This window comes from Eleutherodactylus coqui, chromosome 3 (genome assembly GCF_035609145.1).
Source record: "Eleutherodactylus coqui strain aEleCoq1 chromosome 3, aEleCoq1.hap1, whole genome shotgun sequence".
NCBI lineage: Eukaryota > Metazoa > Chordata > Amphibia > Anura > Eleutherodactylidae > Eleutherodactylus > Eleutherodactylus coqui.
In genome coordinates, this window is record NC_089839.1 from 181,386,621 (window position 1) to 181,413,586 (window position 26,966).

A 26,966-nucleotide genomic window follows, 5' to 3' on the forward strand; every position below is an offset into this window, starting at 1 on the left:
TAGAGATGAGCGAGCATACTTGTCCAAGCTTGATGCTCGTTCGAGTATTAGGGTGCTCAAGATGCTCGTTACTCGAGACGAGCACCACGCGGTACTCGTCTCGATTAAACGAGCACTGACCATTGAATTCAATGGAGCCGACAATACAGCCGGCTCCATTGAAAGCAATGGGCTGCTGGCGATCTCCGGATGAATTTTTGGGAAGGGCTTAAAAATATAAGCCCTTACCTGAAAATCATCCTAAAATGTGTAAAAATAAAAAAAAATATATATGTCAGCATAAAGATCGTTCTCCTCTGCCATAGCTGTGACAGCTGTGGCAGAGAAGAACGATGTTAGCCCATTGAATTCAATGGAGCCGGCAATGGGCTGCCGGCGAGCGCGGGAGTGAGACCCCCCCTCCCGCACTGTGAGCATAAAGATCGTTCTCCTCTGCCACAGCTGTAACAGCTGTGGCAGAGAAGAACGTTGTTAGCCCATTGAATTCAATGGAGCCGGCAATACAGCCAGCTCCATTGAAAGCAATGCGCTGCGGGCGATCATGGGATGAATTGTTGGGAAGGGGTTAAATATATAAGCCCTTCCCTGCAATTCATCCTGAAATGTGTAAAAATAAAAAAATACATATACTCACCTTTCCACTGCAGCCAGAGTTCAGCTGCGGCCACCGGCAGTTCTCCTGAACTGCTTCTCTATACTATTCAGCAGCCGGGGCTTTAAAATCCCCACCTGCTGAATGAGCTGCCTCTAATTGGTCACAACCTGACGCGCTCTTGCCGCTATTGTGGCTTAATAGTGGGACCTGGGAACTTCATATGCAGCCCAACATGTAGCCCCTCGCCTGCCCTATCTGTTTCTGTGTCGTTCCCATCACTTTTGTGAATTTCCCAGATTTTCACAAATGAAAACCTTAGCGAGCATCGGCGATATACAAAAATACTCGAGTCGCCCATTGACTTTAATGGGGTTCGTTACTCGAAACGAACCCTCGAGCATCGTGGGAAGTTCGACTCGAGTAACGAGCACTCGAGCATTTTGGTGCTCGCTCATCTCTACACAGCATACATCAATGACTTTTTGACCCGATCGAGTTCTGATCTTAATTCGCGTATTTAAAGCCATTCACATAGGGCACTGCTGCGTGAATGTTAAAAAATACGCAGAAGTGACGGCAAGAAACAATCAATATAAAATGCTCAGAATGACAAATAATGCTAAATTATGGCCAGCTGTCTTTTTTCCCAGCGTTGTACGCAGAGTAACTCTCTCCCCTCCCTTTTCACAGCTGACATAGAAGTCTATGGGAGTTTGTTACTAGCACGGCAAAAAACAGGTCAAGACCCATAATATCAGATACTTTATAAAATATTTTACACGGAAAAAAGAAACGTTTGTCTGAATGAAAACATTGAAATTCAATGCTTCGCATGGTCGCATTTTAGGTTTGTTTTTTTACACACCAAAATACCTGCGTAAATACAGTCCTGTGAATAAGCCCCAAGGCTGCTTTTACACGGATGACAAAATTGCGCAACTTTCTTGTGATGCGACAGTGCTACAAATCACTTGAATGTGAAGCTCATCCTTTGCAATGGGTTCCTTCACATTTGCGATGTTTTGTAGGCTGTTACATTGCAAGTAAAAAAAAAAATCGCCGAGTTGTGAATATTGCCATCATTTGATTGGTTTTGTATCCCATGTTCCCCTATGGAGCCTTTTGTGCAGTGCGATGCAACTTTTACAGCAGGAAATCCTACTGTTTCTCCTAAAATAACCCCAAGCTGCATAAAAAAGAAAAAAAAAAAAAACTCTATACATTACCTAACAGGCGCTGTGTAGCTCCGCCGCAGCTCCGACACGCTTTTCTGTTGTCTTAAGCCAGTGCTTACTGCTCAGGGATTCAAAAATCACGCCTCCAGGAAGTGCTGGCTCTGATTGGTTCTTGAGCTCCATGGCTCAGCCAATCACTGCTACGCTCGATGAACCAATCACAGCCATTCAATGCAATGGCTGTGAATGGTTCATCTAGCATGGCAGTAATTGGCTGAGCCGCAGTGCTCGAGAACCAATCAGAGCCAGTGCTTCCTATAGGCAGGGGTTTTGAACTTCTGCCCAGGAAGCATTGGCTGAAAACTGCAAGCAAGTGTGTCAGCAACCTGCGGAGAAGTGCGCCGGAGCGCATAGCGCCTGATAGGTGATATATATATTTTTTTGTTTGTTTTTAGAGGGAGAAAGGGCTTATTTTCACAGTAGGGCCTATATTTCAAGCCACCCCCCCAAAAAAAAAAAATCCAGACAAAATTGTGGTATTGCCACGAGAAAATGTAGCGATATCCCAAAGAACACAGATGTGATATTGCTACCATTTTCTCACGACTATATTGCTGTCGCCCATGTGAAAGAGGCTTTAAGGGCAGTTTCAGACAAGCGTCAGCGCAAGGAGCGCAGGAGTTTGAAAATAACCACAGGAAGACAGGGCAGGTCTTATCTTTTCTGGCTCGTACAATTTACCTCCGAGAAAAGTGAAAACTAAACTAAACCACTGAAATCCTATTGAATCAGTGGTTTCGTATTGTCCTGTTATGCGTCCGTGATTATCATGGCCACGTTGGGAATTCCGCTTTCCTGCTCTGTACAGAAGTTTCAATGCAGATGTGAAACCAGCCTACACATTGCAAATTTTTGCCATAGATTTGATGCGAAATTTGCACTGATTGATCATAAAATCCAGAGCAAGCTTATTTGAAAGGGAATCTGTGCCATAATGGGAATCATCTATATAGCGAGTTTTTTTCCGCACACAGATTTTAAATCTATGCATGGAAAAAGAGAAGTGACATTTCACTGAATCAAAATCAGAAATTCAGCATAGATATTGTCCCATTAAAAAAGGACTATGAGCAGATCTGTGGTAGAGCTGCTTATTGCACAGCCAACTCACTAGGGTGCTTTAATGGTAGCCAGATATTAATTGTCAATAGAAGTTCTCTACAGGTGTGCAATGTTTTGCATTATCTATTAGGCCGCCTGCAGACGGGCGGAAATTCCGCGGCGGGATTTCCGCCGCTGGAAGCCTGCATAGGATTGCGTTAACAAACGTCACTCACCCGCCGCCGGCTCAGGTCTGCGCATGCGGCAGCCGGCACATGAAAGATCCGGAGCTGTCGGGCGCGGGTGAGTACGCGCTGCTCTCTGCAGGCGCTTGGGTCGGGTCCCACGGTGAGAATTACTCTATCAATATTCTAATCATGCTGTTCCTTTGTTTATACTTCCAGCAGTAATATATAAATATTTTTTTATAAACTATATTCTTCCATTCTCTGCTTTGCCTTTCAAAGTGTCTTATTTCTAAAGCGTATTTTTGTGAGCACTCTGCTCTTTTCTGCTGAAACTCCGGCGGACTCTCCTTAAGACTATTATACAAATTGCTTATATTTTTACTCACCCTAGAAAGGCGGGTGATTGATGGACTCATTACTTTGGTGACCAGGGCTGTAACAAAATGTGACAAATAACTGCCATTGTCTCACTCCAAACCACTGGAAACACTCAGCGAATTACAGTAAATAAAGTTACAGAAGTTTTATGATGTCTAGGAAATAACTACGTGCACTTTTGTTGTGACCATACATGAGCTTTTTTTTCTCTAGAAAGGTTACTTGGAAATGTCTTGCAATATGCAGGATTCGTAACGGAGATAAAGCTCAGATAATACACCGATGTGCATGGAAACATACTTTATATGATATATTGGATATACTATGATATATTTGATTTCATGAGAACTGATGTTTTTTAAGACCCCATTCATACAGCATAATTCCGTTGCGGGTTGGGCGCAGATTCCACAATACCATTCGCAGCGATATTCGCATTATTTTAGCATTCGATTGAATGCTATAGAAATATGGGCTGTAGTTCTTACAACATTGATTTTATCTAACACAGATTTTGACATCCACATTGTGGAAAAGAAATGACTGACGTGGTTTCTGCATGGAAACAAAGTGGGCAGCCGCACACGGATTTATCCCATATGCTGGGGCTAAATTTGCATGCAACTCTGAGGTAGAATGGCCACTACATGGAAGGTCGACGCAGAGACTTCTACTCCAAATACACAGAGGTCAGAGCAGAAGCCTCTGCTCTGACCTCCCATGTAGTGGCCGGTGCTTGTAATTGCATGCACGGCTCCAATTGATTTCAATGAGTGCGTTGCCTTCAGTTACAAGTGCTGCCCTCTGTGTTATTTCGGCGCTGACAGCATCCTCCTGCATAGCTGATCAGTCGCCAGACCCCAGACAATTAAGTATTGATGGCCTATCCTGATGATAGGTCATCAATAGTGTTTAATTGGAATGTAGTTAGTGTTAGGACTGTGAAATGAAAACATTGAAGTATGCAACTTCTTTTCAATTGGTTATTAACTGTACATAATCAAACTTCTTTGTCTTACATAATTAAAATCAACATTAATATTTTTGTACGGGCTTTTTCACATGAGTGTTGGCGTTTTTACGTTCACGTGCCAGCGCCGTAAAAATATGTGAACGGGCGCTCAAATCTACCATTTGTGCGCCCATTCAGACAGCCTGGATCCAGCACATATATGCAAAGCCCACTATGCCATCGGGTGAGGGTAGACAGCTTAGCCCTGTTAAGCTGTCACCCCCTTCCCTCCCCCTCGTCGGCTCGCGGCAAGGAGAGAAGGCAGGACAGGGTGGAAGCTAAAGTGCTAAGCTCCCTTGTTGGCAGCTAGCAACATGAGGGGGCGGGAGCTTACTAACAAGCTCTGCCTGTCCTGTTGTCACTGGCTGCTGTGGGTCAGGTCACATCTCTAATATCCCCTTTTCCTAATAAAAATTCTCTCCCTTATCATTCTCTCAGGCTACTGCTTTAATTCACATTCATGCCTTGCATGGCAGCTCTGTATGTTTAGATTGGCTGCTGTGTATACGCACAAACCCAGCACAAGCATGAAGAAAGTCAGTTCAACTTGAGATTATTTCTCTTACACTTTGCTTTGCAAATATGAAGCCAGATAAGCCTCATACTATGTCCTGCCCAGCCTCATACTATCACATTCACGCTTGGCTTGGCTAAGGTGCACGAGTTCTCAATGTAGAGAGGGAGAAAGTCGCTGCCAGATACATCTGGTTGGGGCTTAGCTCCCTGAGAACAAAAGAATCAGGCTGTTGAAATCCAACTACCTGATGCTTATCTCCCCCGACATCAGCTTGAGACCAAGTGGTTCGGAGCTGAGGGTTTCAGACCAGGGGCATAGCTATAAGGGGTGCCGGGCTAACAGTTGCTACCGGGCCATGGAGCCTTAGAAGCCCCCCCCCCCCATCACATAAGAAGACACCAGTATTATAATAGCACATGGTAGGTAGGGGACCTGATACAGATTATTCAGGGCATGCTGGAAGTTGGTGTTAGGCTGGCTTCAAACAGACATATTTACACGTGTTTGTATGTGCATAAACTATATATGTAAAATATGTAGAGAATAGACCCCATTGATGTCAATGGGTTCATTCTCAGTAACGATTTGTTTGCTCGCATTTCTTGCACAAGCAATGAGGAGAATGTATTTGCACATACGCTCGTCTGAAGCTGCCCTTATAATGCTTCTGGAGAGCCTCTTATTACTATTTTAGTTCACTAATGTAGTTTTCTACCAAGTGGACTAGTTAATTTTTACTCATTGCAGTTTGTAAAGCAAAGTCGTTTATCTGCACAATGGTAGAATATTAACACCTTGCTTGAATTATCCAGTTGACTACATCCATTACACTTTCTGAATTTAAGTAAATGTCATCCTGTACACTTGATTTTCTCACGTGCTTCAGCTTCCTTCTCGCACCAAGACTGTTTTCATGTATATACATTTACCTCAAACAAAATAAGTTGACAAATGAAATCCTAACAGACGTGCTATGCATAACTGTGAAGAATTACCCAACAAGCAGCGACACAGATCTAATCATCTCTTCTCAAAGGTCAGGAATTAGAATTTATCCACAATGTAAACTGTTACAAAAAATACTACTTCCAGCGAGGTAGAAAATTAATAAAGAGTATATGCATGTGAAAGGAATGATAAACTAAGGAAAAGGAGATTTAAATCTAAGAAAGAACAATTGGTCTACTGGTCCTGCGATGAAACGTGTTGCCATCACTGTCCTTGGATCCTGCAAATAAATTCTTTATGCCATTCGAATTTGTGGTAAGTGCTGGAGTGGAGGCATTATTATCCTCCATTACTTCTAGATCCTTCTATCAATGGGGCCAGCAGTGACCTATAAACGTGTGCTTCAGGCCGCATCCACACGGGCTACAAAATCTCGCTACAAATCGCATGTATGTGAAGCCCATGGTTTTCAATGGGTTCTTTCAGGCTACAAAGCATCTCTCATGTGAATGAATCCATTGGAAACCATGTGTAGCGAGATTTTGTAGCCCATGTGGATGCAGCCTAAAGCTGTGATACACACAGCTATTCCAGTTGAGTGGTTCTGTTATCAGTGGGGGCGAGCTGACTCTGTTATTATATGCTCAGGAGTCTCCTGCATATGAAGTACTTCTCTCTATACCTTATACAGATTTAAATCTAGGGATGTATGATAGGAGATGTCATATCTTTTATTATCAAGAGGAAGTTGCTGTGGCTTTGGTACACAGGAGGTCCATGCACAAGATAAACCAATCCTCTTTCCCCATCAGAAACCAGGTACTTAGCTATAAGGGTGCTGCGATAGTAATCATGCCCAGGACCTGGTGCCTGAGGGGTCCCCAAGAATTCTTTTCCATGTTGGGAGACAACAGTGTTATTAATGGCACATCAGAGGTGAATACCTTATTACAGATTATAAGTTAGGCCTGGAAGCCTCTTTTAGAGACATACAGTAAAGCTATGTAAGAGTTTTGTCTTCCATAGACATCCCACTCCTATTGCAAGAACTATACTGTGGGTCCTTACTGTGAGGGGTAATAGGAACCAAGCCCATGGCATCTCTTTTAAGTCAGTAGTGTATAAGCATAAGAGTGAGATAAAATCTGTTTGGTACCACAGGGAAGGTGTTACCTCTCATCGAGGTAGCTTGCAGTACATCCAGCTGCAGAGGTGATGGATTCCTAGTGTTTAAGGTTGATCTCCAGTAATTGAGGCCTTGACTGTTATTTACTTGACTGCACTCAGCAATAGTTCTACAAACTCTGGACTTTTCCCAACTTTGCGAATGGAGTTTAAAGATATTCTTCAGCCAAAGACATTTTGTTTTTCAATATGATTGGCAGATCAGAAAGTTTCAGAAGTGCCCTTTATCTTTGGTTCCTGAATTTCAGTGTAGGATGGACAATCATGCATTTAATTATCTCAAATCTCACTGAAAGGAATTGAGACTTAAAATTAATAAGAACCAAGTGGTGAGGATTGAAGGGCAGCATTGGTTTTTTTTCAATGTTTTAATGTAGGAAGACCTGGGATAACACAGAATGATATTGGTGATGGCTTGACTGATGTCAAACTGCTTTTCCTGTTTGCTGAACCTATTTTCAGTACAGGGCTGAACTAGCTTTTAAACTATCAAAGTATCACTATACTTTTGCTTTACTCCCCAAATTTACATCTGATGTAGAGAATTACAGGCAGCATGTTGGCTCGCACAATTCATGAAGCAACTGTACAACTCTCAAGGAGTTTTGTGCAATCTAAAATTAATAGGACCCATGCTTAAAGACCAGAGGCGTAACTTGAAGCTCCCGGGCCCCGATGCAAAACTTGTAACAGGGCCCCCAACTATAATGCTTTACTTACAGTACTGGGCTCCCTATATGGAGAAGAGAGGCCTTATGTGCCCCCTAAGGCTTCTGGGCCCAGGTGCAACCGCATCCCCTGCATCCCCTATAGTTACGCCCTTGTGAAAGACTAAGAAAACATTTGAAAGGCATTTTTTTCTCTTAAAGTAATGTATTTTGGGTTGACAATCATTTTTGCAATACGGTTTATTTCCAATTTGCACAGTTTGTCTTATGCAGCTTTTACATATAACTGTATATAGACACTGCAGTCTAAGCCTCAGTAGGAGATCCGTCAGTGTACTGGATTGACAGCTTGGTTTTCAAGCTCTATCTCTTCTTTCCTGCACTTTTTATCAGCTATAGGGGGTTTTCCATAGGACGACTTTTGGAAGCTGATGCCCACCAGGTTGTCCCAGCGATGATCTCTCCTGGGCTTTCACACGGAAATGAGCACTGCTGAGTGAATTGTGGAAACTGGGGCTGGAGATCATTCCGACTTGCTCATCTTCATTCACAGTGGCCCTAAATTGTTCTGGTCATAAATTATCTTATAAAAGCATACAGGAAAGGAGAAATATGAGCTGCAAACTAAAACATTAGTCCAGCACATTGGTGACTCTCCTACTGAGACTTGGACTGCAGTGTCTATGTATTGTGATATATAGAAGCTGCAGAAGATAAAAGCTCCAAAATGTTTAATCAAACCCTAAGGCAAAAATGATTGCCATTTCCAAATAAATGCATTTCAGTGAAAAAAGTCCCCCAAAGGTGTCCATAGTCTTTAAGACTCCTTTTGCAGGGTATGATTATTTCGCCAACCTTCACTACTCTGTATGCTACCTGTCCTCTCTCTCTCCTCACCCGAAGCAACAGTAAGCTAAAGTGACACGCTAAGTAATCTATGACAGACTGGTTGCCTAAAAACTGCGCCTACTTTAGATTATTTCGGTCATGCTTGCACTAAGCAGTGACAAGAAAGGAGCAGTATCGCACTGCCCTATAAAACCCAAATGTTTCTAGTGCTTACATAGCTAGGGCGGACTACTATACGGAAAGGAGGTGATAAATCCCTTTGCCACGGTCAGGATATTTAGATGCAATGAACTGAACCTTTGCTTCTGGAGAAGGAATAACTTAGCTTTTGTATGGCTCTAATTCACATAAAACTGATTTTTTTGCACATAATCATCCTTTTCAGTCACAAAAATTGGAAGTTTCTTTGGGCATTTTAAAATTCTTCACTCCTTGTTTTTTGCAGCGTCTGTATTTCAAACGCTTGAAGTGACCATGCGCTGTATTTTCTTCTTCTTTTTAGTGCTGTATAAATTTGTAGCTGCCTTTGATGTTTCAGTTTGTCTGGTTTCAAAGTACAGGGGGAATATAAATACATTAGGTTTATATATGTGTATGCTTGAACGATCGCTGTCATCGTGTTTCCTTTTTCTTTGTGGAAATTGTATTCTTCTTGATAAGGTACCCTGGTGACTCACAGACACATCAAAGTTACAGCCTGGAGCTGCTTAGCAAACTGCCATAAACACAGTCATAGTAAAACCAACATGAAGGACTTGTCCTGTGCTGACGTCTGTTCCTTTCTTCTTCCTTGCCCACATCAGTCCAGCGGAAAATTGGATCACTTAGACATGTTAACCTCTGTCTACATTATACGGGAATCTAATATCATATTCATGAGTGTTATTTTATATTTCTAATCCATCAGACTCATTTTCCTATTATAACACATGGTTTAATAATCGGAGTGTAAGCTCGATGTCAACGATACTCCATTATACTTCTATTAAGGCCAGGTCCACACAGGATGGAAATGCTGTGGATTTTACATGCAGATTTGTAAAGTTCAAATCCACAGTGGATTATAATAGAAGGCACATTTTAACAGAGTTCATTCATTGGCTTCAAATTTTTTTTTAAGCAACATGACCTATGATGCAGATTTTTAAATCCTTTGCACATCAATTTCTGTCCAGGCTTTTCAAAGAGGATTTTTCCCCCAGTAGGGGTCAAATTCCTGGTGAATACACAGCAAAATCTGCAGGTTACACAGTTTCCTGCTGAAAAGTAAGAAGCAACATATTTCAGTGATATGCTATAACATGCTATTGTCAAAAAAACCTCTGAAAAGTTAAAATTCTGGCCATTGATGTTGCCATTAGCTGGAGATTACAGAATATGGATTTTAACGGGTTATCCAAATTTTTTTTTTTTTAAGTTTGCTTATTGTGTTGAGCGAACTGAGCCTGTTGAATCCTGTTTTAGGTCAAACTTTTCTAAAAGTTTGGTTTGCCACAAACCTGAACTGAGCTTTTAGTAATGTTCTACCCAAAGAAGGGTTCTGCTGGTTCGGTTTCTTAATACTCATCCTGAACACTGGAGTGTAACACTGCCTAAGGCTGCATTCACATGAACATATATCGGCTCGGTTTTCACGCCGAGCCGATATATGTCCTCTCCATCTGCAGGGGGGGGAGGATGGAAGAGCCAGGAGCAGGAACTGAGCTCCCGCCCCCTCTCCGCCCCTCTGCACTATTTGCAATGAAAGGAGGCGGGACAGGGGCGGGCCTAAGTTTCTTGAATTAGCCCCGCCCCTGTCCCGCCTCTCCCCATTGCAAATAGTGCAGCGGGGCGGAAAGGAGGCAGAGAGGGGGCGGGGCTAATTCAAGAAACTTAGGCCCGGGAAACTTAGGGGCGGGAAAACCGAGCCGATATACGTTCATGTGAATGCAGCCTAAGAGCTATAAAAGCCCTGTATAACACTTTCAGAGTATTATAATGAGCTTTTTTGGCTCTTAGACAGTGTTAGACACCAGTTTTAGGGTTTTTGGTGAACTTCCGGTTCAGTTTCAACTAATTTGAATAGAAAAAAATTTGCGCAAAAGTTTGGCCAGCCGAATAGAACATTTCAAATATTCGTGTATCACTAGTTGCGGTAAAGCAAAAAGAGTTTAGTCCTGTGTTAGCCAGTAGAGCAAAGTGTGATTGTTCTCAGTAAGAGAAACCAAGTAATGTTGTAGATATGATACCTTTGTTGAAGGAATGCCACCATCCAATAGGTGGCGCTGCAGAGGTATTGTTCTAGTATGAGACATGAGACATCCAGAGCAAAGCTAACAAGCTGACCTATAAACTTTCACATGCCTTGTCACTGGACTAATTATTTACTGTTATGCTCATTCCCTCCCTGGTATTTATCTAGGTGCTACTAATCACAACATCTTTGTCCTCTTGTCCTGTCTGTGTTATTTATCTAAGTGCAAATTAAGTTTACCATGTCTGTGCCCTCCCATGTGATCATGTGTGTATGTTTTTACATAAATACGTCTTTAGATCTGTTTCATTATGCCCGAGGAAGAATTCTGAGAGGATCCGAAAACTTGCTATATCATCATGTACTTTTGTTAGCCATTAAAAGGTATCATATCAACAAGATTACTTGGTTTCTTTTATTAAGAACAATCACACTTGGTTGCGGTAAAACATAAAGTCAAGCTTGCCTCACCTGATCCCCTGCTGCTCCTGATCCGCCAATGCCTGGTCCCCCATTCCTCTCTACTTCCTGCTGTAGCAATGACATTCCAGTATGGAGACATGTGACTGTTGCAGCTAATCATCAACCAAATCGATCACATGTCCTCAATGTTGGTGACGCCATTGCTGCAGCAGGAAGTAGACCAGGTACCAGCAGAACGTGAGTATTGGGAGATCAGGTGAGGCGAGTATGATTTTTCTTCAACGATTTGTCACAGATTGACTATTCTGAGCGCTTCACAAGTGTTACGGCAGAGCCTCGATTCATCACTCTAGCTAGCGAGTGTGGAGTCGCCAGACTATAGGTGGATTTGTAACCAGCTTTTAGGTGGTCCTACCACATGCAGACCGAAAGCACAATTCACCCCCTAATCTGGCCTAACGCACTCCAGCACTCTACAATGCTGGTATCTGGAGTCCTGTTGCCATAGCAACCAGCCGGGTTATCGCGAGAGCCAGCTGAAGTCACAGAGGAGCTCGCTCCCTCTGTGAACCCTTTCCCTGCCGCAATCTACTTAGATCGCGGCAGGAAAGGGGTTAACAGCGGGTGGGCACATCTCCGATGCCCCCTGCTGTCGCAGCGGAAGGCTGCCTACTAGTGACAGCCATCTCCCGCTGCGGGATAGCGCGAGATCTGCTATGATCTTGCTCTATCCCTATGACGTAAGGGTATGTCATTTTGCGGGAAGTACCCCACTCCCATGACGTACCCTTAAAAACCATGATGTAGAGATAACCTAACAACATGGTCATTCAAATCTCCCCAAGACTGTCAAACAACATGACAGCTCAACGTTGACAGCGAGCATACTAAAAGGCCACTTTCAATTGCGGCACTTCACCACAATTTTACTTTCGCTTTTGGATTTACTTTGTTCCTGCCTCCAGCAGTGGTTTGTAGCACATCCCATCATTGATGAGGTGCGCTAAACGCGGATAATAGAGCAGACAGTACTTGAAAATCATGGCACTAGACAGTGCCATATTTGAGCACGTCTGCAAGGCTCCATTCAAGTCAATGGGTGCATTATACCGCGATTACTGTGGTGTTCAAAATGCTGCGGTAATCGTGGTAAAAAACAGATGCATGAGAGTGGCCTAAGTGTGTGTATAGAAAATGTGCTTTAGAATGCGCCTCGCTAGCAGTTTCAGGTGCTTTTATAGCTAAAAAAAAGAAAAAAAGAAGAAGTGGACTTACCCGGTGCCAGAAGGGTTAATCCGGTGGTAAGGAAATAACCCCTCTGCACCTGTTGTCCACGTTTGCCTTCAGCAGGTTTCTTGCTTCTCCGTATGTCCTTTTGGAGCGGCGTCCGGGGAAATCCTTTCACCGTGTTTGCAAGCACGGTCTGGTTGGATAATAAAGTTTAAAATAAAGAACAAAAATATCCCGCGCCTTGAAAGAAACCAGTCTTTTTTTATTTTGTTTAAAACAACGCGTTTCGACACATAATTGTGTCTTTATCAAGTTTATATAAACTTGATAAAGACCCAATTATGTGTCGAAACGCGTTGTTTTAAACAAAATAAAAAAAGATTGGTTTCTTTCAAGGCGCGGGATATTTTTGTTCTTTATTTTAAACTAAGTGTGTGTATCCTAGAGCTATAAATGTAACAGCCATAAAATAATCTAAAAAGGCTATATGAAAGGAGCAGTATTCCACAGCATGTCCCTGATCAAACTTTATGCAACTCGAAATTTTATGGTTACTGCATGCCACTACGGACCTCCTTCATAACATTTCAACCTCTAACTAGTTATGGAACATTATTGTACAGATTAAGGAGGTTATAGTGGAACCTCTATGCAAGACATTTAGAGTGTGCATTAAGTCCTCGCTTTAAGCAAAAAATAACTGCAGGGATACAACGTTTCAGTCAAGATAGAGGAGCATACTCATTGTCCTGGTACTCTTTAAATAGGATGTCGGGCAGAAACATTGCGGGAACCCTGAACGATTCTCTCATAATCTTGCTGGATATTGCTGAAGAGGTGCAAACGTGCTCAACTCAGATGGTGGATCCATTGTGATCCTGGAAGATCACAGGATCTCTTAACCTTTAGATAGGTAACTGATAGAGCGTGTTACGGATTTGGGAGTGTGGATCCACTGGGCCAAGCAACCAAGCCTAGACTTGTCCTGGTGTGGTTGGTAGCTAACTCCTACAATAAGAGGGACCATTACTAGGAAAATAGTGACTGACCCTTGGCTGCAAAAGGGATCGGAGGACCACTGTTGCGTCCTTACCGGACGTGCAATAATCATAGACAAAAGAAAAGGCACAACAGTGCAACATAAATACAAAACTAAGGGAAATCCTTTCCCTGCAAACCCCCTATCCCGGGAGGGAGCCCCGCCTATTCGGCGGGCCGATCGCTTCCGACAGGTGCGGACCCACAACTCGTACCTAGGCCACTAATAATTCCCTACCAGGGAGCCCTGATACAAAAAGGGAACAGTACACCATAACCGCAATGAAACTTAACTGAAGCAGCAACTGCAGCAAGGTGGAGGAGCTCCAGTGGCAGGCTGTGCTCCTCAGCAGCAGTCCAGGCAGCAACTGAAAATTGACCAGCACTGAGGTCAATTCTAGCATAGCTTATATAGGAGCAGGGCCACTCAGAAACAGGTGAGGACTGACATCACTCATCCAACCACCACACCCCTCAGCTCCAGGAAAGGTAGAGACACTGCTAAACCCTGGTCCGGCCTGAAAGCAAGGTGAAGACCTCAGAACGGCTACAACAACCCCTACCTACAAGCAAGGTTATCTCCCTAATAAGAGCGGCCCTGTCTGCAACGTCGGGTCTGACTATCCCTGATGCGGTAGCAAATGTAGGAACTGGCAGCAGACAGAGGATCACACAGATGCAGGAAAGGACAGGGGCAAACCATAGGCAGGAATGGGAACTCACATAAAACAAACGTACACAAAGAAAGATATAAGGAGCCTACACAACGAGGCTGAAGGAGACTTACAAGACACAGATCAGACTGAGCACACAGGAGTAGGAGACCTGAGAATGCTGAGTTTCAGAAACTAACACACACCAATTCTAAGGCAAAGAGGAAGTTCCAAAACCCACATTAAATAAAGGAGTAATGCCTATTAACCCCACAGGTGAGCTGAGAGCCAGAGACTTGGTTAACCATCTTAGTGCTGGACAAAAGCAGACATATAGGATCCATACACTCAGGGAGAGCAGAGTGACGCTTGCAGCTGCCCGGAATCTCATGAGGGTGGCAGACACGAGAAGCGGACCTTACAGAGTGCTCTTGACACTTCGCCTAAAAGGAGAGGAGGGAAATCTGAGCTTGCTGTAGTGCCAGAGTAATTGGGCATAGTTGCTATCTGCATTCTAGTGTGGAGGGGGCTAAGTCTGCAAAGAGTTGAACAACTGTTCCAAGGAGAAATGAGAGGTTCCTTGCATCAAAAATGAACATCTCCCTAGCTTCAGGGTAGTGCAGCCTGGGGACAAAGTCTCTGGGAAGGTTTGTATTACACGGTTTAGGCAGGGCTCGATGAATGCGACCATACAAAAGATTCCTAGGTCAGCCTGAGAAAGTAGGGCTTAGAAGATATTCATCTTTGAGTGTGTTAAAATGTTCAGGTAGGCCTCATGATCACAAGTTATCTTATCTAGTACATTTTTCAGACTTTCAAACTGTAACAGAATTTGCACAATTTTTGCTACATGATCCTCAATCCTGGTCTTATCTGCATCTAGTGCCTCCACAATTTTATCTGTTTTATTTTCCACTTTATCAGTTCTTTGGCCCAACTCTTATGCTTGTTTTGTAAACTCATAAATTGCCACCTGGAGTTTTTGATTAACCCTTTAAGGATCAAGTGCTGTAAATATACGGTGCTTGGTCCTGATAGTAGATGTACGGCACAGGATTAAAGCCTCTGCTTCTGCAATCAAGCAGGAGCAGATCGGATTGTCAGCTGTTAGTCACAGCTGAGAACCCGGAAGAGAAGGGAGAGGTGTTTTTTAACCACTTCTGCCTTCTCCTTTCCTGGGTACAGAGTGCTCAATGAGAGCTATGTACTAAGAAGTGAAAGTGTTTCTTCCACTATGCAACCTGGCGATCAAGTGACCGCTGGGTGCCCCCTGTCACAGCAGAGCTGCAGGTTCCTAGCAGACCCTCATTAGCTCTGCTAGTGAATATTGTTACTACAAGGGGATATTTTCCCCTGCGACTCCTATGGATGCCCCAGCTACAGTAGAAATATGTCAAATGATAATAAAAAACGACCATATGAATGTCCCCAGAGGTCTTATATGGCATTATGAGGATCATAATCAAAATGTCCGAAACAAAATGAACAACCCATTCCCATACTTTATTTTTCATGGAAAAAAATGTAGCAAAAATAATTTTGGTAGCTGAAGGAAAAAAAAATAGGATAGTAAAACAACCACATGGGTAAAATCCCTAAAAAGTCTCTGGTCCTTTAGGTATAAAACAGACTGGTCCTTAAAGGGGTTCTGACATGAAAAAGAAAAAATTGTACTCACCTTGCCTGGCCTGGCCCGATCGCCAGGCATGTCCCCTCCAGCCGGCATCTTCTTCTGTGCCTTTAAAGCAGAGCAGGAGCGGTCAAAAAGACCGCTTCCTGCTCTGGTCCGTCCGTCAGGCACTTCCGAGGTCAACGGACGGACCGCCACAGCAAGCACGTCACAAGCAGTGCTTGCTGTGGGCGGCCCGTCCGTCCGGCTGAACTCCGGAGTGCTGCGCATGCGCAGTGGAGACGCAGCCCGTCCTGACTCCTGTCAGAGGGCACCTCTCCACTGCGCATGCGCGCGATCCCGGAGCGGCGCGGCTGCTGGAGGAAGAAGACTGCCTGCCGGGAGGCATACTAGCACTTTCTGCTTAGGTTAAGCAGCGCTGCTGATTAGAGCCACCTGATTGGCTCTTCGGCACCACGTGACTGCACAGCGTGCACCAATCAGGTGGCTCTAGTCAGGCTGCTTAACCTAAGCAGAAAGTGCTAATATGCTGCCGGGAGATGACCCCCCGATGTCAACAACAACAGAAGAACAGGTAAGTATAAGATTTTTATGCTTTAGCAGCCATTAACCCATGGGTTCCCTGGGTCCATTAGGCAGACCAGGGAACAATGGCTGCTAAAGCATAAAAAAATTATTCATGTCAGAACCCCTTTAAGGGGTTAAACAGCTGTTTGATATTTTCAATTTCCACAGCATTGACACACTGCCGCTGAGATGAATGGAGTAAGGCAGCTGAAGTTGAATCTTCATATTGAAGATTATTGAGATTGAGATTGGAGGAAAGGAAATTGGTCTTGGTTAGAGATGAGCGAACGTGTTCTTCCGAGCTTGATATTCGTGCGAATATTAGGGTGTTCGGGATGTTCGTTATTCGTAACGAACACCATGCGGTGTTCTGGTTATTTTCACTTCCTTCCCTGAGACGTTAGCGCGCTTTTCTGGCCAATTGAAAGACAGGGAAGGCATTACAACTTCCCCCTGTGACGTTCAAGCCCTATACCACTGTTCTGTCCTCCCTATGAGTGGAGCATAAGTAGACAGGCAGATAACCTTCCCTGCAACACAATGACGATGGAGCAATGTCCGCTTTCAACTTTATTGCAAGGTAGAGGTAAAACTGTAGAACAAAGAAAATGATGCACTTAGCAATGTACACTAACATAGCAGTACATAGAATACATTACATACATGTGAGAAGACAGGAAGCATGTAATACAGCCATGAGGGATGATAAGTGTGCATGCGCATACACTAGGACACATGCTATGCTATCTGAATAACACACATAGGACTAGAAACTATAGAAGTGGTATAATCATGGAACTGGGAACATATATACACACAGGATGCTAAGAGTAGGACATCAGGTAGAAGTTATCACATACCGACGATGCCACTGTGAGCCTGGATAATAAAGGTTTGCAGAGGGTCTCTAGAGCAGTCCAGACATGGAGGGAATGTGCCAGAAAATGGCTACTGTGGGCTGAGCTGATGATGTCACTGAGGTCATGGGTAAAAGGTACAGCATCCCTCAGAGGACAAAATACACTGAGGCTCAGTATGTGAATGCACACTAGATGGAGCCCTAACAGAAAGTCCATCTAATAATGCCAGAAATAAAGCAATATCATATACCTTATACAGTACAGACAATTTTACTGAACAGAGACTGCCAAAGGCATGACACTCCCCGTCTGGTAACCCAAGGTTACCACATTAAGACCTCTTCGTTGTGAGTAATAAAATTAGTTCTGTAACAGGTCTGAAGAAGAGTTTAGGCTCATTTTGTTTGCACAATTTGACTTCCACCTTTCTGACTTTCCCGTCTTCACTAGGAAAAACCTTGGTTATGAGTCCCATAGGCCATTCGTTTCTTTTTGACTGAGAGTCCTTGACAAGAACAACATTGCCAACTTCCATGTTGGGTTTACTGGAATGCCACTTATTCCTAGTCTGTAAAGTTGAGATGTATTGTTTCCTCCACTTTTCCCAAAACACATTTGCCAAGCTTTGTACCCGTCTCCATTGACACTTGTACAAGTCTTTAGAATCAAACTCACCAGCAGGAGCTGTAATTGCATCAAACTTTTGCGTGAGTAGAGTAGAAGGAGTTAGCAAAGGAGGGTCATCTGGATCTCTGGATATTGGCATTAATGGTCTCGCATTTATGATAGCTACTACTTCAGCCATAAGAGTTGTGAGGGTCTCATGGGTGAGTCTTGAAGTGCCCTCGTGGAGGAATATCGAATCAAGGATCCTACGTGCTATGCCGATCATACGCTCCCATGAGCCGCCCATGTGAGAAGAATGTGGAGGGTTAAATGACCATGTGCAACCTTGGTTCGCAAGATATCTTCTTACATGGTCGCTGTCAATGTTTGAGGGAATATTCAACTCTTTACACGCTCCAATGAAATTGGTACCTCTATCAGAACGGATTTGCTTGACTGGACCTCTTATAGAAATGAAGCGTCTTAATGCATTTATGAAGCTGGATGTGTCCAAAGACTCAATAACTTCTATGTGCACTGCCCTGATGCTCATACAAGTGAATAGGACAGCCCAGCGTTTGCTGTTTGCTTCGCCTCCTCTAGTGCGCCGCGTGGTGACGGACCATGGGCCAAACACGTCGAGCCCAACATTTGTGAACGGTGGTTCAGTGCTGAGTCGGTCAGCAGGGAGGCTAGCCATTTTCTGCGACTGAAACGTACCACGGAGTTTCCGGCATGTAACACATCTGAAAATGACATTACTCACAAGTCTTTTGGCTCCAACTATCCAAAATCCAGCTGTACATAGAGCTCCCTCAGTGAACAAACGTCCCTGGTGTTTAGTCTGTTCATGGTAATGCCGCACAAGTAGAGACGCAACATGATCGTTAGGGAGTATTACAGGATGGCACTCGTTACTATCAAGCTGTGCATTTGAGACACGTCCTCCAACTCTCAACAGTCCATTAGCATCTATATATGGGTCAAGTTTCCTGAGGGAACTATCTTTAGGCACATTCTTTTGATTTTGGAGTGATTCTAGTTCTCTTGCGTAAATCTCTTGTTGCACACAATGGATGACAACGTCCTTGGCCTGTGTAAGTTCATCCACTGTATAGCCCTTTGGACAGCGGTGCCAACCTCTGCAATGACTTGATCTTGCTGGCGTGGCTCTGAAGGTTCTGGCGATATGAATTAAGCAACTTACAGCGCGGTTTAGTGACTTCCAAGTTGAGAACCTGTTAAAACGTGTAGATCCCAGCTGTTTGCTAGAAAGGGTCGTAATGAGCGTGGAAACTTGAGGGCGAACCTCTGCATCGGAATCTGGGTCTAGCAGTTCATAGGTGCTTTTCTTGTGAGTATCCAGTACTGGTTTATAAAGGAAAGTTGGCCCTGTGAGCCATGTGGTATCTTTAAGGAGTGGTGCTGGTACAGCTCTTGTAGCATGATCTGCTGGGTTGTGATCAGTCGGTACATAGCGCCACTGAGTAGGTTTTGATGACTTTCTAATCCTATGGACTCTGTTATGCACATACACATAGAATCTCCTAGACTCATTGTAAATGTAGCCCAGCACTACTTTGCTATCTGTATGAAATTCTGTGTCATCAAGTGTCATATCTATTTCTGTCACAATGAGTTCAGCTAGTTCTACTGCCAGAACGGCAGCACAAAGCTCCAGCCTCGGTATGGTAGGCTCAGGAGATGGTGCCAGTTTTGCCTTTCCAATCACAAACCCAATATGTGTCTGGCCCTTAATGTCAATCGTTTTGAGGTAGGCAACTGCAGCAATTGCTTTCACTGAGGCATCACAAAATACACACAGCTCTTTAGACTTGACCTCTGCAATAGGCACGTGTGCATACGGCCTAGGAACGTGTAGGTCGGATAATGCTACCAGGGAGTCTCTCCACTTTACCCACAATGTCTCCTTCTCTGGGGAAAGTGGGGAGTCCCAATCGCATGTATCTGCAGTCAAGTCTCTGAGCAGCATCTTACCTTGAATGGTCACGGGAGCTGCAAACCCAAGCGGGTCGTAGATGCTGTTGATCGTAGATAGGACACCGCGTCGTGTGAATGGTTTTGGCTTTTGATCCACCTGAAAGGTAAAGGTGTCGTTGTTGAGGTCCCAGTTGAGCCCTAGGCTGCGCTGCAAGGGTATTGTGGCCGTTGCCAAGTCTAGATCCTTCAGGTCATTGGCGTGATCTTGAGTGGGAAAGGCTTTCATGACAGCCTTGCTGTTTGAAGCTATCTTATGGAGTTTGAGGTTCGAACAAGCAAGCATACTTTGGGTTCTTTTGAGTAGGTCGATTGCTGCATCTGGTGATGGAAGTGATTTCAGGCCATCGTCCACATAAAAGTCTCTTTCTACAAACTGCCTGACATCTTGTCCATATTCTTCTTCACCTTCTCGGGCAGACCTTTTGAGTCCATAGATGGCGACTGCAGGAGATGGGCTGTTGCCAAAAACATGTACTTTCATTCGGTATTCCATTATGTCTTTGGTTTGGTCGTTGTCTTTAAACCAGAAGAATCTCAAGAAGTTCCTATGTTCTTCTTTCACTAGAAAACAATGAAACATCTGCTGTATGTCGGCAACAATGGAAATTAATCCTTTACGGAACCTAATGAGCACTCCTAATAGTGTGTTATTGAGGTCTGGTCCGGTCATGAGAGCATCATTGAGGGAGACTCCTTCATACTGTGAACTGGAGTCAAATACTACCCGGATCTGTCCTGGCTTCTTAGGGTGGTAGACACCAAAGATTGGCAGGTACCAGTGTTCCTCCTTTTCTCTTAGAGGTGGAGCAACTTCCGCATGACCGTTTCCAAATATCTTCCCCATGAATGTGAAGAAATGTTCACTCATATCTGGCCTTCTTAGAAGGTTGCGTCTGAGTGAGAAAAAGCGCTTCAGTGCTTGATCTCTGTTGTCGGGGAGATGGCGTCTCTGAGTTTTGAAAGGAAGTGGTGCCACCCAATTGTTTGCTTCATCTTTGAAAAAGCCTTGTTCCATTATGTCCAAGAAGGCTTCGTCTTCAATAGAGGGGGCGATTTTGTGGTCGTCCTTTGTCCTCTGGAACACTGTGCACCCTAAGTGGTCTCTGTCTTCGTCACAGAAATGGGTCCCGATTTCCGTAGAGTCAGAGTATGAAATACTGCTAGGTGTGTCTCTTATAAGGAACCTGTTAGGACAAGGCTGGAAGAAGGATGGACGTCCATTTTCCAGTGTATTAGTGCAATAGGAATTTACCGTGGATGGTTTGTGGACATTTCCTAGGCAGACGTCACCTACAATGACCCATCCTAGGTCTAGTTTCTGTGCAAATGGAGAATTGTGAGGGCCATTTACCTGTTTTCTGACCTTGTGGACTCTTATGATGTCCCTTCCAAGCAGAAGCACTATTTGAGCCTTAGGATCTAAGGCAGGGATGAGATGGGCCATGGTCTTCAAGTGCTTATGTGGTAATGCTGCTTCAGGCGTTGGAATCTCCTCTCTGTTGTTTGGAATTTGATTACATTCTATCAGTTTAGGTAGAGGCAGGGATGTTTCACCATCCATGGATTCTATTTGAAAACCAGTAGCTCTTCTTCCGGCTTCTTCAGTCACACCTGTGCAAGTCTTAAGTGAATATGGAGAGCTATGTCCTTCAATGTCGAAGATGTCGAAGAAAGTAGAGCTGGCAAGGGACCTGTTGCTTTGATCGTCAAGAATGGTATACAACCTTACAGCCATTTCTTTGTGTCCAATTGGATAAACTTTAACAAGACAAATCTTAGAGCAGGATTTACCTCTGAGGCCCTCTCCACAGACTTGGGTACACTGGGGTGACACTTCAGGAAGTACTGTGACTTTCTCCTCCCCGCCATGCTCTGTAGCCTGGTCAGAAGGCGTGAGAGTCCATGGGGCGGGCTCGGGATGTAAGGCTGTGGTATGCTCCTTACTATGACATTCTGAACACTCGATGTTTGCTGTACAGTCTTTCGCCCGATGAGATGTTGAGGCACAACACTTGTAGCAAATTTGGTTTTCCTTGAGAAAGGCTTTCCGGTCCTTAAGAGGTTTTTCCCTGAATCCTCTACATTTCTGCAATGGGTGAGGCTTCTTATGTAGAGGGCAGTCTTTGCAAGGGTCTCTTGTTGAGGGATGCACAGCAGATATGCTGGTTTTGTGTACTGCAACAGGTGTAGCTTTCAGGTTACGAAGTGAAGCAGGTTTGTTAGTTCTGATGTAAGTGGTTTCAAATGTTGAGAAGTCAAAACTTGGGTCGTTCCTAGTCTTTGATTGTTGGCTTATGAAATCCACAAAAAAGGAGAATGGAGGGAATGAAACGTTGTGCTGTTGTTTGTACTTGGAGCCTTGCGTAATCCACCTTTCTTGTAGACTGTAAGGTAATTTCTGTACAATGGGGTTGACACCACGTGCTGTGTCTAAAAATGCGAGACCTTGCAAGTCTCCCTCACCTTTAGCAACTTCGAGTTCCATCAGCAGGTCACTTAATTCTCTCAGCTTCTGAAATCCTTTATTGGGAATCTTAGGAAAATCCTCAATCCTTTTGAAGAGTGCATTTTCTATCACTTCTGGTGAGCCATAACACTCCTCCAGTCTTTCCCATATCATTTTTAGTCCTCTGCTTGGGTAGTTAATGTTGATGTCTCTAATTCGCTTTGCATGTTCTGCTGACTCGTTGCCTAACCATTTGACTAGGAGGTCAACTTCTTCACTTACAGACAGGTCGAGATCTTTGATCATATTTCTGAATGACGAACGCCATGCTCTATAGCCTTCAGGTCTGTCATTAAACTTTGTGAGTCCTTTAGTTATTAGCTCACGTCGTGCAAAGAATTTGACGAGGTCTGTCATACCTTGATCTCTGCATGGTAGATCTGAAGGTAAGTTGCTTTGTGCAGGTCCTATTGAGTTACAGCGATTCTTTGACATGCTGCTATGATAATAGTCACAGTCTAAAGGTTCATTCTTATTGGTGGCGACCGTGGTACTCCGAACATTTGTTGGTTCAAGCTTAGGTTGTACTGAGGGCCGACTGAATATCAAACTGCTATCTAATTTGATGTTGGGCATTTGGTGTGCTGAGGTCACTTTCTGTGTTACCGGTTGCTGGCGGAGCTCTTTTTGGAGGTTTGACTCCTCTCCCGGATCTGAGCACAAGTCGTCACCCGACTTGGCATGTAGCTGAACATAGTCTGAAGTACGCTGGAGATTGTCTTGGTGACCAGAACTGCGCCTAGACATGTTGCTGAATCTCTCACTTGCGTAAATCGCTGCTTCTTCCAAAGCCTCTGCTTCGGCCACAGCAGCTGCAGCTTCTTTCTCTACTGATAGTTTTTCCAGTGCTGCTTCCATGCGTGCTTTCTCTACTTTTAATTGCCTTTCTTGCTCAGCATAATGCACTCGCATTTTGGCGGCTTCCGCTTTTGCACGAGCAATGGCTACTGTAGAGCTACTCACTGACCCTTTTGAGCTTCTGGAGCTAGCTGAGATGTGAGACCTTGTCTCATACAGTCCAGTCTCTAACGTTGACATGGTGACGCTCCGGACGAGCTTACGTGCTTACCGCTGTAGTGGGCGTCCTGTAGCAGTATCTCTGCGTATAGCACAAAACGTGGTTTAGTATCCTGCTGTCTAGACTGCTGGTGCCCTGTGTCCAGCCTGTGAGAAGTCCCTGTTTCTCTATCCAGCCTGCGAAGGGGCCGTCGTTTTACTGTTCTGTCCTCCCTATGAGTGGAGCATAAGTAGACAGGCAGATAACCTTCCCTGCAACACAATGACGATGGAGCAATGTCCGCTTTCAACTTTATTGCAAGGTAGAGGTAAAACTGTAGAACAAAGAAAATGATGCACTTAGCAATGTACACTAACATAGCAGTACATAGAATACATTACATACATGTGAGAAGACAGGAAGCATGTAATACAGCCATGAGGGATGATAAGTGTGCATGCGCATACACTAGGACACATGCTATGCTATCTGAATAACACACATAGGACTAGAAACTATAGAAGTGGTATAATCATGGAACTGGGGACATATATACACACAGGATGCTAAGAGTAGGACATCAGGTAGAAGTTATCACATACCGACGATGCCACTGTGAGCCTGGATAATAAAGGTTTGCAGAGGGTCTCTAGAGCAGTCCAGACATGGAGGGAATGTGCCAGAAAATGGCTACTGTGGGCTGAGCTGATGATGTCACTGAGGTCATGGGTAAAAGGTACAGCATCCCTCAGAGGACAAAATACACTGAGGCTCAGTATGTGAATGCACACTAGATGGAGCCCTAACAGAAAGTCCATCTAATAATGCCAGAAATAAAGCAATATCATATACCTTATACAGTACAGACAATTTTACTGAACAGAGACTGCCAAAGGCATGACAACCACCCCCCTGCTGTGAGTGGCTGGGAAGATCAGGTGTCACCCGAACATAAAAGTCGGCCCCTCCCGCGGCTCGCCTCAGATGCCTGGTGAGTTAGATGAGGGACAGTGCTGTTTGTACCGGAGCTGCTGTAGGGAAAGAATTGGTAGTTAGTGTAGGCTTCAAGACCCCCCAAAGGTCCTTATTAGGGCCACTGATAGCTGTGTGTTGGCTGCTGTTAGCAGTGGCAAATTTTTTTCTCCTCAAAATCGGCAGTGCAGAGCATTGCACCCGGCATTAGGGACAGAAGTGCTGCATAGGCAGGGAGAGTGTTAGGAGTGAGTGTAGCCTTCAAGAACCTCAACGGTCCTTTCTAGGGCCATATTTATCAGTGTGCAGTACTGTCCAGGCTGCTGTTAGCTGTGCTGCATTTTTTTTTGCTTCTCAAAATCGCCTCTGCAGACCATTGCACCCTCCATTGATACTGCAGGGAAAGAATTGTATAGGCAGGGCGACAACACAGTTGTTATTCATTGAATATACGCAGTGCTGCCTTTTGGTGCCAAAAAACGGAAAATAATTAAATTTGTCCTGCCTCTGTCCGGCCTAACGCCGGTGGACACGTGTGAGCTGCGTCTGCAACCTGTAAAAATCAGACGCACCCAGCTACGCTTTACTGCTGGCTTCGCCATTTGCTTTCCTTAATTGGGAAAAAAATACCTGCTCTGCCAGAGTTATAATAACTCTGCTACCCTCACGTTCTGTGACACATAAGCAGGGACACAGCACAGTTATTAAACTTCTCATGTTCATTGAATATACGCAGTGCTGCCTTTTGGTGGAAAAAAACTGAAAACAAATCTATTTGTCCAGCCTCTGTCCGTCCTAAGGGCTGTGGACACGTGTGAGCTGCGTGAACAACATTGCTAAATCAGACGCACCCAGCTACGCTTTACTGCTGGCTTCGCCATTTGCTTTCCTTAATTGGGAAAAAAATACCTGCTCTGCCAGAGTTATAATAACTCTGCTACCCTCACGTTCTGTGACACATAAGCAGGGACACAGCACAGTTATTAAACTTCTCATGTTCATTGAATATACGCAGTGCTGCCTTTGGGTGGAAAAAAACTGAAAACAAATCTATTTGTCCAGCCTCTGTCCGTCCTAAGGGCTGTGGACACGTGTGAGCTGCGTGAACAACATTGCTAAATCAGACGCACCCAGCTACGCTTTACTGCTGGCTTCGCCATTTGCTTTCCTTAATTGGGAAAAAAATACCTGCTCTGCCAGAGTTATAATAACTCTGCTACCCTCACGTTCTGTGACACATAAGCAGGGACACAGCACAGTTATTAAACTTAGATTATTCATTCACTAGAGGCAGTGGGGCCTTTCGTTTTCAAAAAAGGGAAAAAATTATATTTGGCCTGCAGTCTTGCGCCAATTTATTTCCTGCCTGTGAAATCAAATCACTGGTAATACAGCATGCTGAGGGGTAGGGGTAGGCCTAGAGGACGTGGACGCGGCCGAGGACGCGGAGGGCCAAGTCGGGGTGTGGGCACAGGCCGAGCTCCTGATCCCGGTGTGTCGCAGCCGACTGCTGCGCGATTAGGAGAGAGGCACGTTTCTGGCGTCCCCACATTCATCGCCCAATTAATGGGTCCACGCGGGAGACGGTTATTAGAAAATGAGCAGTGTGAGCAGGTCCTGTCCTGGATGGCAGAAAGTGCTTCGAGCAACCTATCGTCAACACGCAGTTCTGCGCCGTCCACTGCTGCAAATCCGAATCCTCTGTCTGCTGCTCCTCCTTCCTCCCAGCCTCCTCACTCCACTACAATGACACCTGCTCAGGAGCGGGAAGACTCCCAGGAACTGTTCTCGGGCCCCTGCTCAGATTGGGCAGCAGCGGTTCCTCTCCCACCAGAGGAGTTTATAGTCACTGATGCCCAACCATTCGAAAGTTCCTGGGGTCCGGGGGATGAGGCTGGGGACTTCCGCCAACTGTCTCAAGAACTTTCTGTGGGTGAGGAGGACGATGACGATCAGACACAGTTGTCTTGCAGTGAGGTAGTAGTAAGGGCAGTAAGTCCGAGGGAGCAGCGCACAGAGGATTCGGAGGAAGAGCAGCAGGACGATGAGGTGACTGACCCCACCTGGTGTGCAACGCTTACTCAGGAGGACAGGTCTTCAGAGGGGGAGTCAAGGGCATCAGCAGGGCAGGTTGCAAGAGGCAGTGCGGTGGCCAGGGGTAGAGGCAGGGCCAGACCGAATAATCCACCAAGTGTTTCCCAAAGCGCCCCCTCGCGCCATGCCACCCTGCAGAGGCCGAGTTGCTCTAAGGTCTGGCAGTTTTTCACAGAGACGCCTGACGACCGACGAACAGTGGTGTGCAACCTTTGTTGCGCAAAGCTCAGCCGGGGAGCCAACACCAACAGGCTCACCACCACCACCATGCACAGGCATATGATGGCCAAGCACCCCGCAAGGTGGGACGAAGGCCGTTCAGCGCCTCCGGTTTGCACCCCTGCCTCTCCCCCTGTGCCCCAACCTGCCACTGAGATGCAATCCCCCTCTCAGGACACAGGCACTACCGCCTCATGGCCTGCACCCACACCCTCATCTCCGCTGTCCTCGGCCCCATCCAGCAGTGTAGTTCAGCGCACCGTCCAGCCATCGCTTGCGCAAGTGTTCGAGCGCAAGCGCAAGTACGCCGCCACGCACCCG

The 26,966-nt window shown here is 45.0% G+C and overlaps 1 protein-coding gene across 1 annotated transcript; it reads right to left on the minus strand.

Moving 5' to 3' along the window:
- Window positions 1-16,881: 16,881 nt before the first annotated feature.
- Window positions 16,882-22,839, minus strand: LOC136621259 (uncharacterized). The gene is made up of 2 exons (XM_066596616.1): window positions 19,855-22,839; window positions 16,882-16,982 (listed from the first exon to the last, which is right to left on the minus strand). Exons 1-2 carry the CDS (start codon window positions 22,796-22,798, stop codon window positions 16,882-16,884), a joined length of 3,045 nt encoding a protein of 1,014 aa, XP_066452713.1. The 5' UTR covers window positions 22,799-22,839.
- Window positions 22,840-26,966: the final 4,127 nt, after the last annotated feature.